Below are 18,554 nucleotides of genomic sequence, written 5' to 3' on the forward strand. Positions count from 1 at the left end.
AATCAATGTCTGCTTCTCATCAAGCTTTATGAATGCATTTGAAAGTTTCCTTTTTCTTGTGTTTTCATTATGCATTCGAGAACAACCCCTATTCACCATATGCACACACATACACACCTTCCCACAGTACCTCTTTGTTCATTCTTTGCAGATTAATTCTGCAGCGACGCCTTTTATGATCCTGAATTTATGTCAGCGGTCGGGCAGACTAACCCTCTTCGCTGCATTTTCCTCTTATCTCCTCTGCCTGATGTCTCTGTCTTCCCCTACATGTGCGCTCAATGAAACAATGGTACTTTCTAGCAACGAGCAATGAGTTTGTCAGGTTTTAAAAAGTAGAGGAAGACAAATGGAGCGAGGGAACAAGAGGATGTGAAGATAATGGGCTTCTGCGGTGATTAACATTCCAGAGTGGCGCGTCAAAGAAAGTGCGACTGTCCTATTGTGTCTTCGCTGACAGCCAAGCGAACAGAGGTCTCGGGACTGGTTTCGCCTGTGACACAGAGGGTAATAAACATACCATGTCTAATCTACATCCCGGATGCCAGGGGTGTCTCTGTGTGTCTGGGCATCTCAACACGTGTCTCTCTGTAAACTGAGTGACACGTTCACCCTTTTCTTCTTTTGAGAATAGCCCCGCATTTACACAATGCAGCCGCCGTGACGGTGACTGAGCTCTTATCCTCTTGGTCAGTGAGTCAGCCAGCTAGTTGACTAAGCGGCCATTCAGACTGTCAGATGGGATCACCAGCTTCCTGCCACGCTGCTGTGACACACCTGTCGCCTGGGGGCAGGAGGGACCGGGCCTGTGTGTGTGTGTGCGTGCGTGTGTGTGTTTGTGTGTGTGTGTTTGTTTGTTTTCTGAAACAGGAAATGTTGTTATGCAAGGTACTGCTCCATTTTAACTGAGAATGACATCATTCCTGCTGATTGAACACTGTTGACATACAAGCTTTACTAAAGTGGTGTTGAGTGCTTTGCACACCTGTTTTTTTCCACCATTAGATTCTGAGAATGCATTAAGTTCATAACTACGTGTGGAAAATGGATGGAAGTATGCTTCCATCTATTTCTTAAGAAATATCCACAATCCAGGCAAGTGGTTGAATTTGTTTCAATAAACTCTTAAGCTTTATTATTCATTTCAACTAGAGTTGAAGCAATTTGCTGATTGAGTGATTGGTCAATCAACAGAACATGTAATCATCAACTATCGTGTTAATCAATTAATCTTTTCAGTCAATTTTTCGTGCAAGAATGGAGAACATTATCGAGTTCCTGTCTCTCAGTTGTGGGGATTTGCTTTTGCATTTCTTAATCATATGTGACAATTTACAGTCTGGTTTGGGGCTGTCGGTCTGACAGAGCCATCAATTTTAAGGCTTAAGAAAAATTTCATCGCCAAATTGTTTAATCCTTTCAAATTTTTTATCAAGATCAATCAATTGATTGAAAAAATAATGGTAGGACTTATCAGTAATGAAAATAATAGGTAGATGTTGCCCTAATTTTAACTGAGCGCTTAATGAGACAAGAGTATAGATGGTAAACTCCAAGGTTATAGACTCCTTAGGTTTGAAATTTTCTACAAAGTAAATGTAAAATTACTTGTTTAAATATTTACCAGTCTCCAGCAGGAGTATTTTTGCAGTTAGGATTCATGTATATAAAGATATTCTGCAGTGGAAATATTGTCCTTCTTGTGAACAAATAAATATTACAAAACATCACTTACTCGCAAATATGCCTCTTTTGGATCAAAAGGTCTGGCATTTGATGCAAGCATCTATGAAGCGCTGCAATGCAGTGGCACAGGTGACACCAGCAGGAATCAGACTCTAAACTTGCCATTAGTTGGTGCCTTTGTGATCTACAAGAGGACTGAGATACAATTCTGCCTCAGGCTTTATCATCAATATTCCCTTCACTTATCGCGCTGGATATAGGCCACAAATGCCTAGCTAATCAGGTAGTCTCTCAGGAGGATGCTCATGGATTCAGAGCATAGATAGGTTGATTCTCCCCAGTCCCAGACTTTGATCCTAATGTCTCATCGGCCCAGAGATGAAAATGTACATCCGACGTTGTTCTGCTGGGCTGTGCATGCACCCGCACACAGTCAGGTGTGCTTTGAAAGCTGAGCAGAGCGGACACGTTTTTTAAGCTAAATTAAGCCAGGGATTAAGGAGAAATGCTGCCCATCTAGGTGTGTGTAATAATACCTATTTTTGACTCTGGCTTCTAAGAGAAACTCATCCCCCCCCCCCCCCCCCCCCCCCCCCCCCCCCCCCCGAAAGGCAACACAACCCCTTGCATCATGCCCGGTGATCCACACATACACTTGCCGATAGTTCAAGTGCGCGCCGCGTCTTCTCTCTCTATATATGAGCATTTCCATGAGTATGTGTGTCTATATGTTGTCTGCCTGTGTGCTGTGTGCGCATGCATGTGACTGAGTTGGGTGTGTACGTGTGTCGCCGCTCTCCTCGCATGCCTAACTGCCTCTGACACATCTGTGGCTTTTCCAGGCGAATCAGGGCCGGTGCCAAACTGCCAAGAAATCAATGCAACAGACTCTGTCTCTCCTCCTTTCCCCTCCGTCTGCCCCCTTTCTTTCACTCCCTCTCTCTCTCCTTCTCTGTCTCTCCTGCTTTCTCCCTCTGTCTTGCTCAGAGCCCTTATTAAAAATGGAGTGAGTGTGTGCTGCATATTTAAAATGGTCATGGATGGATTTAAACGGCTGATGGTATTTAGTGTCTCCTCAGGGAGCTACTATGAGCCCTTAAGCTGACTCCTCTGACTGGAGCCTGACTGACTGGTGAGCACACACTAAACCTCTAATAATGACTTGTGTACACACAGTCGGCTCAGTGCATGCATGCATGTGTGCGCACACACACACACACACACACACAGGCAAGCATGCACATGTACGCATCCTCTCATTATAGCACACTGCTTAGTTGTGACAAGGACGCCGGTCACGTCTGTCTTGCGTAGAATGGATGTAATGCAATGTGCGATAGATGTGTGTGCGCACGTGCATGCGTGGGTTTGTCGGTCAATAACTCATTAGTTTGCCTGCTTTGATGTAGCAGTGTGTAAATGTTTTTAACTTTATTTGAAGACACTCGTTTGAGTTCACAGGCGTGTCTAACTGTGCGCGCGCGCGCTCTCGACAACAGTCAGAGTGGATGTCACACTGAGCCCCTTCAGATCGAGCAGCAAGTGTTTCTGTCATGTTGTTTTTCATGCTGGCTTGGATTTAGGCTCCAATCTGCCCATAAGTGTCCTTCACTGAAACACTATTGATTACCCCACACACTCGCAAACACTGAACATAAATACTGCTGTACACACACACACACGCGCTGATAAACAGACTCCCCTGCACAGAGGGTTAGGAGGAAGTGGCAGGCAAAACTGAGAGGAGTTTGTCAGTATCTGAATATTCAGATGAATTAAGTGAATTTCCAAATAACTAACCTGCGCCTGCAATCAGGTTTAGTTCGGCACAATGATTGTGGGTGGCATCGGCCTCGGATTTTCAATACACTGCAGAGGATGATGTTGTGAATGTATTCATTATTGATGCTGTGAGGATTTTTAACGGCAGCAACTTGGTGTAATGTTGTTTGATGTATGTGCGGCAGTTTGATATCTTTCCATGCATAACGGGTTAAAGCATGTCCGTATTGTAAATGTGAAAATTTGCATCTGTGCGCATGCATTAGCAAATGCAACGGTTTGGATGTTGGATATGCTCCTTCCGCTCGCGTTAGAGCCTTGACACGTGTGTGCGCGGGCTCACATTTATGTGTTTGCACGATAAGATGCTCGGCAGTGATTTACAGCAGCGCTGTTATGTGATGTATTGTTGACACACTGATGACCTTTGAGGATTCGGTCGTGAACAACGGAGCAGAAATCAAAAGAGATACATATTTTGGTGATTTGGTGTGTAGTGAGTTTGTGTGTGTGTGTGTGTGTGTGTGTGTGTGTATGTGTGTGTGTGCATACATCTTGTGCCAGAATACAGGTAGCATCCTTTTTAACCAATGCATAAATCACCAGCACTCCATCTCAAGTACCCAGCCAGATACATTTAAACACTAATGAAACCATTCTTTATTCCAGTACAGATAAATTGAACTCCGTGTGCTTCCTTCTCCACCTTCCCTTCCCGTCTGTATGCTTTTGTTTCTGTCCACCAGCTCCCTGTGGCATTGCATAACTGAATGGCAATGGAGGGAACGTCTTTCATAATGAGCATTTGAATTCCAGTTCGGCGAGAGCGTCGTTTTTGGGTGTCTCGACAGCTCGCATTGTTGTGGTGTCTCTCCAGGGGCGTTGGATGAAGAGCAAAGGGAATGAATGTGGAGAGCGCGCAGGGCCATTATGGCTCAGTGTGTCATTAATCAGAGGCTGATGAGAGGCAGTTTGAGGGAGAAATGGGGCCTATTACAGCGATGGCACTCTCAGGACCACGTGTGAGGCTCTTCTCGGTTGCCTTCTTTGTGGGCAACAAACAGTGCAGTAGTTACAAACACAAACAATTGAAAGGAAATCATAATCCCAACAAAAAAAAATTCTGCATAGGGATCATTAGTTTTATATCGAGTGGGACATTTTCAACTTTTCGTTTGCCTTGAATACTTTTCCCTTTTTTGCTGCGATTCCTTTCCCTCCTACACATCATCAATGTCGACTTCTCCTCCCTCCAGCTTGAGTCTTCTATTCACTCCGTTCTCTGTGTTCTTTCCTACATGTTGTATACTCTCTTCCCTCCCTCTCCACCGCTGTCTCTTTCTTTGTGCGTTGCTTCCTCTCTGACAGTCTGTGTGAGAAACTTGGTAGGAGGGCGACATGAGGAGCACTCTCATGTGAGTCGGCGAGAGTTGAGAGGGAAGAACGAACTGACTCTCCTCGCTTTAGAGAAGGAGGGAGGAAAGGAGCGGTAGCCAAGTCCTAGGTGTTACCCCCCCCCCCCCGTCATTATATCTAAGATTTTTGCACAGCAGGTAGCTGAAAAGATTGCAGTAAACGGAGGTTATTACAGTGTAGCATCCCAGCTGTAGGGGAGAAATCTAAGAGGATGGCAGGGTTTGAGGTTGTACGTGTGGCTGAGTGGTGGGTAATGAGGTGAGAGTCCCTTCTAGCTAGAGGTTAGCAGTGGTTAGGAGGGCAGGTAAACATACCAGCTGCACCGGGCTGCCTGGCCTCAAGGCTGCAGTGACACTAGTACAGGGGGGGAGAGCGCGGTGGGTCGGTGAAGTGAGGAGAGCAGCTAAAAAAAAAAGGAGGGCGAGAAGATGGATGAGAAGCCTAAAGGCGCCGTGAGGTAAAAAAAGGTGGCTGGATGTTCTCAGATCACAAAATGTATTGTAAATTACAGTGTTTACTCAGGGCTGCCTCCCGAAGTCGCTTTCCATTACAGCAGCTGGATAACTCATCTCGAATCTGCAAGTGCGACGCAAGATTGCCATAATCAACGGATTACTTTCAGATTCGCACTAAAACACATTTTCTTGCGTGTTAGACTTGAAATGACATGGAGGTACACCTGCTGCTATTTGAAAGGCCTTTGAGTTTCTCAATTTCACTCTTACTAGCTGTGCAGCAGATTCACTTTCTCGCAAGGGGTCGATGGAATGGATGTCAAGGCTGGAGCTGTAGGGCCAGTTAGCTTAGCATAGCATAGATATCTGGTGCTCAATAATTGATGCATTATGTCTTGTCGCTTTTTAAATGTAGATATTAAACAAATAACAATTTCAGTGTTTTTGTCAGATTTTGTTTGATTTTTCATGCAGTCAGGCTTTTATGCTAAGCTAGGCTAATATAGACATGAGCGTGGTGTTGATCTTTTCTCCCACACTCTCAGCATTAAAACAGATAATACACGCATGCAATGCATGTTTTTGTATTCCTTTAAATGTCGAATCCTTACGACTGGGGAAAATTTAATTTTTATGATTTATTAACTAGAGAGATTTATTAAGTGGATTCTTTTTTTGTATCTGCAATATAAAAACGGTGTGACAGTAAATTTCACTGAAGATGGCTTTGTTTTGTAATGTGATGTTGATTTTTATAGCTCACTTTATCAATTTTAGACACACATTATGTAAATCCTTTCTCAAGAGTAACTCTTAATGATAAAAACAGCCTTTTGTTTCCCAACTGACGGTGATTGAAATAATAGCCTTGATTATATCATAAGCGTTACTGATATGATAAAAGCTCCAAAAAAGCAGCATATTTAACAGATTTCTTAATGTGTTGGATTAACATACTCGTAAATATACAATGTGGAGCATTTCGACATCACCTCTTTAATGTTGAGACAGTGGTGTACTGTCAGAATCAGTTTAATGTGTTTGATTTTTGAAAGTGCTAAAAATTGGTCTTGAAATTCCATGTGCTCTCATAGATGTGATTACAGTCTGACCTGTGCTTTTTGAGCACTTGTTCCTCCTCTGTTAAGTATCTGCTTGCTGTTTCCAGCTCTACCTGTTACCTCCCACCTGTTTCTCTGTGTGTATGTGTGAAAGAGGAGGGGGGAGGCAGAGTGCTTGTAGAACAACAGATTATTCATGTCCTGAGTGGACGGCTACATTTGGCTAATGCAACCTCGCTTTCTCTGCTGGCTGCAGCCGACCACCCCAGTGCCAGTGTAAAGTGGACTGTAAATATTGACGCGGAGACAGCGAGAAGCGAATCAGCAACCTCGTCACTGGGAGATGGAGGAGAGGGAATGATGGAGGCACAGAGAGAGAGAGAGAGAGGGAGAGAGAAAGAGTGAGCGAGAGAGAGTTCTTGCCTTCTCCCAAGGCAACTGAGTGTGCTTTGATGCACTGTGGCAGGGAACACGCCGTCTCCCCAGAGAGGGAGGGCAGCGTCTCACACACACACACACACACACACACACATGCAGCTTTTTTCAAATGTCAAAACCCGTGCACACACTTGCATACAGTACACTCTCACATGTACACTCAGGAGGAAATCAAGGTACAGGGATGGACCTAAAAGTGTACAAACAGTTTGTTGTTGCCGGTGTACCCCAGAACTTTACGAACATTGCACTTTCGAACAATGGCACATTTTCGTGCCTACTTGTCTGTAACTCTGAGAGAACATTTCTGCACCTGTAGTGACAAAAATGTTCTTTTATATCCCAGTGCAGAAATGTACCGATTGGAAAGGTACAGACCTGGCACATAAGGTACAGCTGGAGCCACCTGCTATTTTCTACACTTACACTATGGGGCAAAACCTGTCCTTGAATTCAGACACAAACTTTTAAAATGATTCCCCAAAATTGTCTGATGAAGTAACAATAAGTTTACTTCTTTAAACAAAATCAGCATTTTACATGGAAATGAATCCCGTTCCTGTGCATGACAATCAGTGTATTGTTCTGCTTGTTGCCTAAGTCCTAAGGAGTCATTCATTCATTCCCTCATCACCGAGCGCAACAATACTTGCAACTCAGGTTGAATAAGAAGTAGTCTTCCTGCAAATTCACAACTCACATGCAGGGTTAGAATCAATTATTTCAGTGTTTTAACACTTAAACTGGAAGCGCAGGCTTTGTGAGCCTTTCACTAACCAGTTTTTTTTTATTATTATTGCAAAACACTCAAGCAATTTAACACATCCACCCATCCTGACAGTTTCTTCAGACATGTATTACACTTACTTTTGTCTCTTTTTACACCATTCATAACCACACCAGATGATTAGTTTGTCAATCTGCATTTTGTATTTACTTTAAATTTGAAGCACTTATTTGGCAACAATCTGGGCTGGCCCTTGTGTTCGGTGTATAAAGGGATGGGGGGTGGGCTAACACAGCATCGACCCTTGTCAAAAGCTTGCAAGCATTTATACAAAGGATCTCTATTCAAAATACAGATCAGCATCAACTTCTGTCTACTTTCAAATGAAATTGCGAGTCGACAACAATGTGAATGCATCTGGTCACGACAGAAATGTGGTGTGATTAGACCTGAAAAAATCCAAACAACCAAATGTTGTCCACATTCATTTCAGAGACATGTTGAACTACTCTGCCCTGTAATTCTACATCTGTGGTGTTGCCATTTACCTTTTGAAGCAGTCTGAATAAATCTGAAGGGCAGAGACAGTAATGGTATGCTGACAACTCTACCTTTTCAAAATCACCCAACATATTAATGGGGGAAAATTCCCAACATTGTTAGAGCTAGTGATAATTGGTCGACGCTGATCTAAAGATCCTTTCACAATCTATGAAAGCCACAAGTTGTAGTAGCTGAGGTGGTAATAACAGTTTTGCCTTCATTTCATTTAGCACTCTGATTGTTTTTGTTGTGTAGTTTTTATCACTTTGCGACACGATTCTTTGGCATCAAGCATCACCTGGACATTTTTGGGAAAGATTTGGATGGCAATCACAATGGATAATCACTTTCGAGCTGGTTCACAACAGGATTACATTAGTTTTTGGAAATCTGCGTTATTGAACGGCAGACAGCCATAATGCAGGCAAGTCTGTCACAAACTAAATTGAAGCAAAAAGGTTGGGAAAAGCTTGGCAGTGCTTGATCAGGCCTGTTCTCTGTGATAACATTGAAAATAAGAGCTTGGCAGTATTGACAAAATCAAATCTCTCTCTCTTATTCAATACAATCATTGTGATGCACGTGCCTCCGATCAGTGAAAGGCCGAGGTTGGAGCTACTCTGTTGACTGACAGTACACCAACCGCTACTTTGGTCTTACCATGAGGTTGTACCACAGCAGACTGTTGGGGCAAAATGGGTGTTTCACACATACGCATTGGAGGCTTCAACGGAAACGCTGCTCATTCACCTTGAATGGGGTGACGTCAAAAGCGTTGCAGCAAAGCATTGATGTTGCGTCTCTTCACTTTGTGGTGCGTCCAGTAGCAGTTACTTCTGCCCGAGTCCCGGTTACTTACCTGTGAACTTCCTTGCCTCCTCTTCATTCAGTTTTTAATCCAGCTTCACATTTTTTTTTTTAAGTTCATCCAAGCATCAAAATTAAACCAACATTTTCATGTCCACAAACGCATGAACCTGGAACACTAACCCCTGCTGGTTGTGTAATGATATGAGGGTGATATCCAGTTTGCATTTGAATAGAAAAAAAATTATATTACAATATTATTAAAACAATTTAATTATCATTTGCATAATAACAGTGCAAATAAAGACTGACTGAAATCACTAGCACCCAGCTAAGTTACTAATGAAGCTCAAAATGATCCCCCAGCCACACAAATCGAAAATTGGATGTAAACTTCCAGTTGCCTATTTTATTCAAATGAACCCAACTCACTATTTATCCAGATTTTATGATCACTGACTTACCTGACCAGTGACCTGAATTTTATCCGCAATTCATTCACAGTTGAAATTACCAAGGTTGGGTCTCTGGATCAGTAGATTACAAATAGCCAGCATCACTGATCTGCTCAAACTGAAAACTCCCTGGCAACAGCAACACAAACACACGAAAAAAAACAGAAAAACAGACAGCGTTTTCTCCAGTCAGATTGGTAGAGCCTGATCTTGTTGTCCGAATGAGCTCAATCAATTTGATCTGATTTTGTTTTGCTGAAATGAATTTTAATGGCAACATGAGAGCTTTGATGACAGTGATGGCGACGGTGATTGTGGTAGTGGGTGTAGCAGGTCTTCAACTGCCATAAAATGAATGTCAGGGGTAGCTGCAGCACTCCACACTGTGGCACTCGCATTGATTGTGAATAATTTAAATGTGCAGGCATAGGTGTGCGTGTGTGGTGGTGGCGGTGGGGAGGGGGTGTTCAGGCCTGCAGCTCATGCATTTTCCTTGTTGATTTAGTCACAAGCTTAACTTTGTTCAGCATTTTTCTACCTTTTAGTTTTTTCTCTATCTGGTTCCTTTCACTCACTCTCCCCTACCCCTCCTCCCCTTCTTCCTGTCGTCCCCTCACTCCATTCTGTGCAGTTATGTATCCTGTTGATTAGTGGGTTACTGTATTACCAGGTGTACACACAGCTCACCCTAAATGAATGTGTCAATAGATAGATAGAGTGTGTGTTATACCAAGTTAACCTCTGAAACTAAAGGCTTGGATTTCTCTTTTCCTCTTAGTGAGCAATGAGATTACATGTACTGTTCTTTATCTTAATCTCTTTCAGAGGCCATCAATTCATTCCGTCCTAATCTCATCTCCAGGCACTCCGCTGTGACCGCGGTAGCCTTGTGTTTTTCTACGCTCAGAGTTCAAAAGGCTCAGATTTCATCTGAAACCAGTTTGTCTTGTTGCATTCAAACTTTGCATGTAGGTCAAACCTTTGCTGAAACCTAAGTTTCTTAAAACCAACAAAGACAAACTCGCTGATATTGAAAGGGAATTCTAAATCCAAAAAGTGTTTGCTCCTCCAAATGTTGGTTGGGTGATCAAACACTGCAGATTTGTATATTTAATTAGACATTTCCCACTTTACTGAAAAATACACTGCCGAGGGACTCTGTACGGGAGGAGGATGAAAATTCACACGCAGGGCAATCCCACAACACCACCGGCATATGGCCAAGCAAACTGCATGCATCGGGGTTTGAATATTCTGGTTAACTATCCCTTTTTGAAAAAGTCAAGCTAACCCACTCGGAATGAATTTGATCGTCGACTACAGTAGGGATTATTTTAGTTACCAGTGACCTGCCTAGCCCCCTTAAACCAAGGACGACCACATGTATCTGAACCTGTTTTCTAAAGTGAATCTACAGGACTCTGGGGAAGCTGAGTCTGTCTAAGATTGATTAGTAGGCACTCTCTTGTATAGGTGTGTGCAAATTCGCGTGTGCGCAGACAGTTTTGCTGAAGAGGTCAGGAAGGGTAATAAAAACAGGCTTATCTCTACTCATTAGGCACCGGAGATAAGAGATGCAGAGGGAGACGAGGCAGATTTGTGCTGTTGTATTACCCGGGACAGACAACAACTTCCAAATTACACCAGCAGTGGAGCGGGATGACGGGGAAGATGATGGGGAGTGAAGGCGGGCTGGGTGGAAGTGGAGGGGAAGAGGAAGAGATAAATGCATCAAAAGCCCGTCCTGTGCGGGGAAGCTGAGGATAGGCCGGCATGTTAACCTTAATCCCTTCAGGGAGAGGAGTAAACACACAGGAAGAGAGAACACGGGATTGAGTGGAAAATAAAGGGATGTGAGATGTCTGTCTTCCCACTCTCCTTCATCCCCTCAGTGTGTGATCAGCCAGTTGCAGGCATCAGCTGGGAAATCCCTCTGTACTTATCTGACACCGTCCTCTTAATCATAGCCTTCATCTACAGTAACTTGGCTCTTCCTGCGGCCTCGCCCTCATTTCCTCTCTTGGTTCCTCTCTTCTCGTCTCCCCGCTCCTCAATGTCACTTTCCCCAACTCCGCTCTTTTGGACCCTGTCGTGTCTCCTTGACTCATCTCTCAAAGAATCCTCTTTCGCTGAGTACTCACTCATAATTCCAGCTTTCCTGTCAGTGACTCATATCTGCCAAGTTTTTGAGTGTTGATGTGTCTCCGAAAATATTTTTCTCACTCTAAAACCATTTTGGGGCTGCATGGTGGTGTAGTGGTTAGCACCTTCGCCTCACAGCAAGAAGGTTCTGGGTTCGAATCCCGGTTCAACCAGGGCCTTTCTGTGTGGAGTTTGCATGTTCTCCCCGTGTATGCGTGGGTTTTCTCCGGGTTCTCCGGCTTCCTCCCACAGTCCAAAGACATGCAGAATGGGGTTAGGTTCATTGGAGACTCTAAATTGACCGTAGGTGTGAATGCGAGAGTGAATGGTTGTCCGTCTCTGTATGTGGCCCTGTGATAGGCTGGCGACCTCTCCAGGGTGTACCCCCCCTCTCGCCCAATGTTAGCTGGGATTGGCTCCAGCGCCCCCCCACGACCCTTAAAGGAATAAAGCGGTAGACAATGAATGAATAAAACTATTTTGAAAAGGAAAGAAAGAGAAAGTAGAAACTCTAGCCACCGGCTGCAGAGTTACAGACAGATTCTACTGCTATTATTTCCAACTTGCCAAAGTGGTCCTGTGGTCATTTCAGACAGTTTCAGCCAACCATCCAGCCTTATCTCCTCTTCCTCCACTCCCACTCCGTCCTCCCCCTCGTCTCCTGTGCCCTGTGGGAGAGTGGTGGCCTATGGTTGACTGGCTGGCTATGCAGGCAGGGATGAGTGATGGAGGGCTCACATATAGGAAGGCATACACGTGAATCTGACTCAGTGGCCCCTGCATTGATCTGCTCACAGCTTTGCAGTTGACCTTTTACCGAGTTTCAATGGGAGACCGTCTTATTCACAGTAAAGGAAAAAACAACATGTTGTGTTTGGACATAAAGAACTGCTCTCTGCCTCAGTGCTTTCCCGCCACCAGAACAGATTTTGTGTCATTGTGGGTTTGTGCTCGTCTGTCTCTCTTTTTTCCATATCTTAACATCAATGTAAAGATGTCTTTGTGTGTGCATGTGAAAGGAAAGGTAGCAGGGCAAAGGGCGCGCTGCAGACCACTGTGTTTGTGTAAACATGTCAGACTGAGTGACGAGGACACAGCACAGGATGCCAGCTGCTTCCAAATACAATGTTGTGTGTGTGTGTGTGTGTGTGTGTGTGTGTGTGTGTGTGTGTGTGTGTGTGTGTGTGTGTGTGTGTGTGTGTGTGTGTGTGTGTGTGTGTGTGTGTGTGTGTGTGTGTGTGTGTGTGTGTGTGTGTGTGTGTGTGTGTGAATGGTGCGTGCGTACATGGGTGTGTATTTTGTGTCTGCATGGGTGTATGGTATTGATGAACTCTTCATATGTGGATAAAATATGTCTGATTGTATGTCCTTGGCAAAGAGCTGCAGGGATTTTAACAGGCCCGGCAGACACATACACACATACACAAACACACCACACATCCTCCCTCTCTCGTTCCGTCTGGGATATTTCATTAGCGCAAGACATGGCTGGTGTCCAGGGCCAACATGGAGGGCACGCTCTCGAGTCAAGTCATTCACACACAGGCATCGCACCTCGATCCCCACAAGTGGCCTCTTTTCCTGCAGCTCTCTCTCCTCTATCTGAGGATAGAACAGCTTTCTACCTGAAACCTGTGGAGTTGAAAATGGCATTGGTTGGGTAATGACGCCTGTGAGATAAGAGGGCGGGTGGGCTCTATAGAGTTAAAAAAAACAAAACTGAGGAGGATATGATGATAGACAGAAATTGCACTGGAATGAGGAAGTAGCAACACAAGACACTCAAGTTTAACCAGGTATCAGGTTCAGAAGGAAAGTGGCCAGTGGCTGCTCAGTGCGTTGGTGTCAAAGTGACACAGCACCCCCCTGTGGCAGTTGGCTCATATTACACGAAGGTGATTTTATGAGGGTAGACTTTTTCAATGCCAAATTTCTGTTTCAACAGTTGTAAATCTAATAGAGCCTGAATGCCAGTCAGTAAATCACATCCAATTTGTATCTGTTGTTTGAGATTTTATGGAGGCACCCTGTCCTGTTATTCTTCTGTCTTGTACAATGCAAATCATCTCTCTATTCCCATTGAATTAACAAATGGGAGATGGAAAAACTCTGCAGAACCATGTGACTAATTATTTACGTGGTACATTTTCAAATTCATCATCAAAACCCAACGTGTGTCTGTGTGTTATGGTCAAGCTTTTTTCACAAGCTCCTGCTCAGACAGATTCAGACTGTTGCCTGAATAATTTATTTAAATTTTCTCAGCCTGATTTTTCTCTGCAGCAAAATAGCTGCTTATCCTAATTGCTTTCATTAAAGATTTATAATTAAATAATATATATTTTGTAACATTTTTTATTGTTATATTATTGTTGATTATGATAAAAAACAGACTTTGTACCACTTATCTAGTATCACATCACAGCACTTACATCGCAATCAAATATTACATAAATTTACATTTAAGTAATCAATGTATGTCATTTTATTTTTATTCTGCTACAGTTCAAATAGAGAAAACAGACTGTTCTACGTAGATTTAATTATGCAGGACATGTCTCACTTGTAGTTTTTAAAATCTTGCATATACACAAAACATTCATGTTTAATTTGAATCTTGAGAATGAAGCACGTGACATATAAATGAAACACATATTTCACACTGTATATGAGTGCAATGGCAGTTTGTGTCCCTACAGAAGCATAAAGCTACTTTAGATGTAATGAGGGCACCACATGTTGGTTTGGTCCCAAGATAGGAGCAATGTAAGTTTTATACAAAGAAAAAAACAACAACAATGGAAAACTTATTTGTATCCCACAGAATGAATACAAGTGACATAATTAACTCAGTCCACCCCCTTAAAAGATCTTGTCTTTATAATGTTCAGGGAAACATTTCGTTTCATCTTTAGAAGAGATCAGACTTACTTTGACTTTGCAGATGAAGGTGCACATTGTGCTCTTGATATTGAAGTATGTACTTTGTTTTTCTTCTTTTTTTGTCTTTTGTCATTTACTTTGTCTTTTTCTCTTTTTATTTTAATCTGATTTATTCAGTGAGATGCAACAAAACCCCCATGAATTAGTACAAAAAGAAGAGGAGAGGAAAACCTAAGCCAGTGTAAAGGGGAGAACATGTAGGGTCAGCAGCAAGCGACGATGTACTGGCTGGTAATGAGCGGTCTGGAAAGAGATGATCATTAGAAAAACGTTTGAATGTGCGAAAGAATGAAAATTATTTTAGGAGGTATTCAAAGTCTATTGTTAGATGAAATTTGTAATTAGGGGACTAACAACACTCAGTCATGACCCTTCCAATTACTAGGACCAGGGTTTGTTCTCATCAAATTTGCTTCAGATCCTCTCTGCCCTCTACCACCCCCTCATTAGCATAATCCCCTGGGAATATGGGAGGATAATGAGCTGGTTTGCACCTTCAATATACACACAGTGTACGTGCGTACGTTGTGTGCGTGCATGTTTGTGTGTGTGCGCGTGTTGGGTCACGGTTCATTAGTGGAACCTCTGCATGATTCCTCTGGTTCATCTTAATCACCCATGTGACTCCGCACTCTAATCAATACCCTTTCTGTACTTCAAGTAGACAGCAGGCTTTATTTTGGGGGCTCAAAAAGTCAAAGGGTTAGCAACTATGACCTTGTGTTAAATAAAAATGAACAAATGAAGCATGCTGTATTATGAAATAGACTTTAATCCCTTTAAGCCAAACAAGTCATTCATGTCATGTTTTCTTTCCCTCTTCTTTCCCCAGATACTCGTCTTCCAGAGAAGGGCCCAACCACCGGCAGCATCATAGGAGCCATCATCGGAGTCATCTTACTGCTGGCCATCATTGGAACCGCCATAGCCATGTACCAGAAACATCGCAACAAAAAGCTCAGTGGAGAGTGAGTATCCGTGTGCGGGCGACGACACGTCAGCTCACTGTTGTTTTCTTCATGCTCACATGTTCTGTCCTGTTTGCTATTTCTAAGTTGGTCCATCGGATGAAAATACCACACACGGCATGTCTCATATTTTTCTGACTCGCTTAAACACGACAGCTAAGTGATTTATTAATTTTTTTTTCAATTTTTGTGTTTCAGGGGTCCACCCAAGTACAAGCCCCCTCCCCCCAAGAAGACCAACAACATCACTAACGGGGTGAGTAGCCATCGACATGTGCCTGTTATAACAGCAACAATATCCATAATTAAACATAAAACATCAGATTTGTTTTTGTCCCCTGAAATATACATATACTGATGTGTGTACGTCCTCAGCAGGAGAACCCAAGCTATACCCCGGTGGTTGAGGACAGACCTGCGCAGAGTCAATACTACAGTACCCAGAGTGCCGAGCCGGTCACGGTAAGGACACCAGTTAATTAAAAATTCAAAGGTGATCTACATTTGGATCACTCCAACTGAAATGTACACTTTTATTTTGTTTTCTAACTTTGAGAACACAAACAGGGCGAAGGTCAATGTGTTGCAGAGCATTATTTCAACTCTAATCAATTTGTAAATTAAGGATGAATTTCATTATTTTATTAGTTATTATTTTTATTCTACCATTGTATCATCCCATTTTCACCACTCTTCACTGCTTTTGGGCAGTGATTCAGAGGTCTGGAACCAGGCAGATCTCATGATTTGGATTTCAATAAAATTATGGTTAATGGTGTGTGTCACTGCGTCATTGCAATACTGCTAAAAATACACACTGATTCGCCCAAGGAGTAATGTAATGGTTGACTTGTCAGATTGGGACAGAATTTTGAGGTAATGAAGCAGATTATCACTTGGATTTTTTCATGACTGAATAGGTTAAAAAACACTTTTTTTTTTAAAAAGTATGTTAATTTTCTCTAGTTAATTGTGTGCAGTGTCCTGTAAATGTAACGTGTTTCTGATCTTTAGAAGGTAAATGAATGAAATGCCCTTTGAAAGAAACAAATGATACAGATGATTATAATGATAGTAATAACAGGGGAACAGCAGAGTTTCTCTTTTATCTAGCTCTAGATCCAGTCTGACCTTTAATCATCCATGATTCATGACATGAACCGTTGCCTTATTTCTGGCAGGACCTGGATGCTTACCATGACGATGAGGATAGGGAGCACTATTACTCTGCTGCCCCCTCTGGCTGGGATGATCCCGGAGACAGCGAGGTCCCGCCTCCCTACATGCGCACAGACAGTGATCCCCATGACGACTACCAGGGCCCCAATGTCAACCGCGGGGACAGCTTTGTGTCACCGGCCATGTTTGTGTGACGAGAGGGGCAAGAAAAGCCACAGAAGATGCTGGCCTGTGTAAATACGTGTGCATGTATGAATGTGTTATTGAGTGACTGCACCGCAGCGATGGGGGAGTGTTGTGTTTTGCCTTTTTTGTTTAAGAATATTTATCTGTGATCAGGTTACTGATAGTCTTTACTATGAAATACGTTTTGTGACCATTTTTTAAACCCTGATCAGCTTGAGCCAGCAAGATACAAAATGTACTCTATGTACAACTGTAGCATACAGCTATAGAAATTTAATGAAATTATTTTTTTCTAAAACTGGAAAGCAAATCAAAGACAATGTTGTTTCAAATGCCTTATTCTGTTGAATGTAACATCATTGTCGGGAAACATTTTAAGAACACTGTTGCATTGCAGGAGCGTGGGACATTTTTGGTTTGGGGAACAGTAAATTGCCTTGCATTATGAATGTGGAGCTGTCACACACATCATGGGTTGGTTAGCAGAAGCACAATATGTGGGAATTGCGTGTTACCTCTGTCTCGTTGTATCTTTCTTGTCTTGTTTGTTTCCAAAGTCAGGGGGCGGGAAGTCGGTGTAAAGCAGGCGCCCTGTGGTGAAGCCATTAGCTGCAGTTAATAAAGCAACGAGACTCCGAGACCGCAACGGCATCGGGGTATTAACTGCATTGAGGGGGGTTAACTGCTGGGGCAGAACTATATTTATGTGACTGTTTGTGTTTTACTTGAATAGGTTTTGGTTTTTTTCTTGTGTTTTCTGGGTCTGGCCTTTGCCTCACTTGTGCAAATCCAGTGCCATCCATGGTAGCAGCAAACAAAACATAATGAGGGATTGAACTTGATGGTACCGGCCTATAACCTTTCCTGCAGTAACATTACTTTTTTTTTTTGCATCCATCATCCTTTAAGCCATAAAACAAAAACAAACAGCGAGTAGCCACAGTGCTGTATTTTTTGAGATCTGATACTTCAAAAATAATTTTTTTGTTCACTTTGTCTGTGTGCTCACATGGATTAAGCTAAATCTGGATTACGTCCATAAAATCTGCTGCAATTTGTCTCTCTCCGCCGTTGGAGGATTAAATAGTTCTTTATGGAGTTCAAACAGGGGCTGACATAGACCCTGCTAGTACACCGAAATGTCTGTCTTTATCAGGGTCAAGGATTTAACAGGTCAGTTATTCTTTGTCAGATTTTGTTTTCCTACTTAACCATGAACCTGAATGTGTCTTTATGTGTTTTAGTGCCAACTAGGTGTATATTTTATCAAAATTAATTTTGTGGGAAAAGCAGTGTAATTCTTTCTCTTTGAATCAGTGATGTTGGTTTTAATCTGAATTGTTGTTTTCATAGTTATTATGACAGTTGTTGATTCAATAAAACTTTTAAATCGTGATCTTCATCAATTCATTATTAATTGCCACAACAGATATTTTTTTTACCTCAGTTGTAACTCGACCATTTCACCACTTGTGGGCAGTGTGGACTGAAAGTAAAGGAGGGTTTAGCACAACCAAGAGTAATATGGCTGACTACTAGCATCTTCGGATCTGTCTAGCACTATTACTGTCAAATGAATGCCTTGCTTATGAGTGAATATTGTCTTCATGATATTAATCTGTAAATGGCGGGGGAAGATGGAGGCAAAAATTCCTGTCAGCCTGCATCTGCAGTGCCCACAGACGTCCATGTGAGGGCTCTAGATTGCACTGTAGGCTCATATGATGGAAGGCACTTGTTCTCTGCTGCCTCGCGTCTCGCCTGAC

At 42.8% G+C, this 18,554-nt stretch overlaps 1 protein-coding gene across 2 annotated transcripts in view; it reads left to right on the forward strand.

The window, feature by feature from the left end:
* Positions 1-18,184, forward strand: part of si:ch73-22o12.1 (nectin-2) — a 74,521-nt gene extending 56,337 nt beyond the window's left edge. The window contains exons 7-10 of one of the 2 annotated variants that reach the window (XM_035642001.2): positions 15,288-15,423; positions 15,622-15,679; positions 15,799-15,885; positions 16,605-18,184. In XM_035642001.2, coding sequence (XP_035497894.1) covers positions 15,288-15,423; positions 15,622-15,679; positions 15,799-15,885; positions 16,605-16,796 — 473 coding nt within the window. In that variant the 3' untranslated portion in view covers positions 16,797-18,184. The remainder of the gene's footprint in view (positions 1-15,287; positions 15,424-15,621; positions 15,680-15,798; positions 15,886-16,604) is intronic. The other variant, XM_035642009.2, reaches the window with a different exon arrangement.
* The last annotated feature ends 370 nt before the right edge of the window (positions 18,185-18,554 follow it).

The sequence above is a fragment of the Scophthalmus maximus genome, chromosome 1, assembly GCF_022379125.1.
Source record: "Scophthalmus maximus strain ysfricsl-2021 chromosome 1, ASM2237912v1, whole genome shotgun sequence".
Taxonomy (NCBI): Eukaryota; Metazoa; Chordata; class Actinopteri; order Pleuronectiformes; family Scophthalmidae; genus Scophthalmus; species Scophthalmus maximus.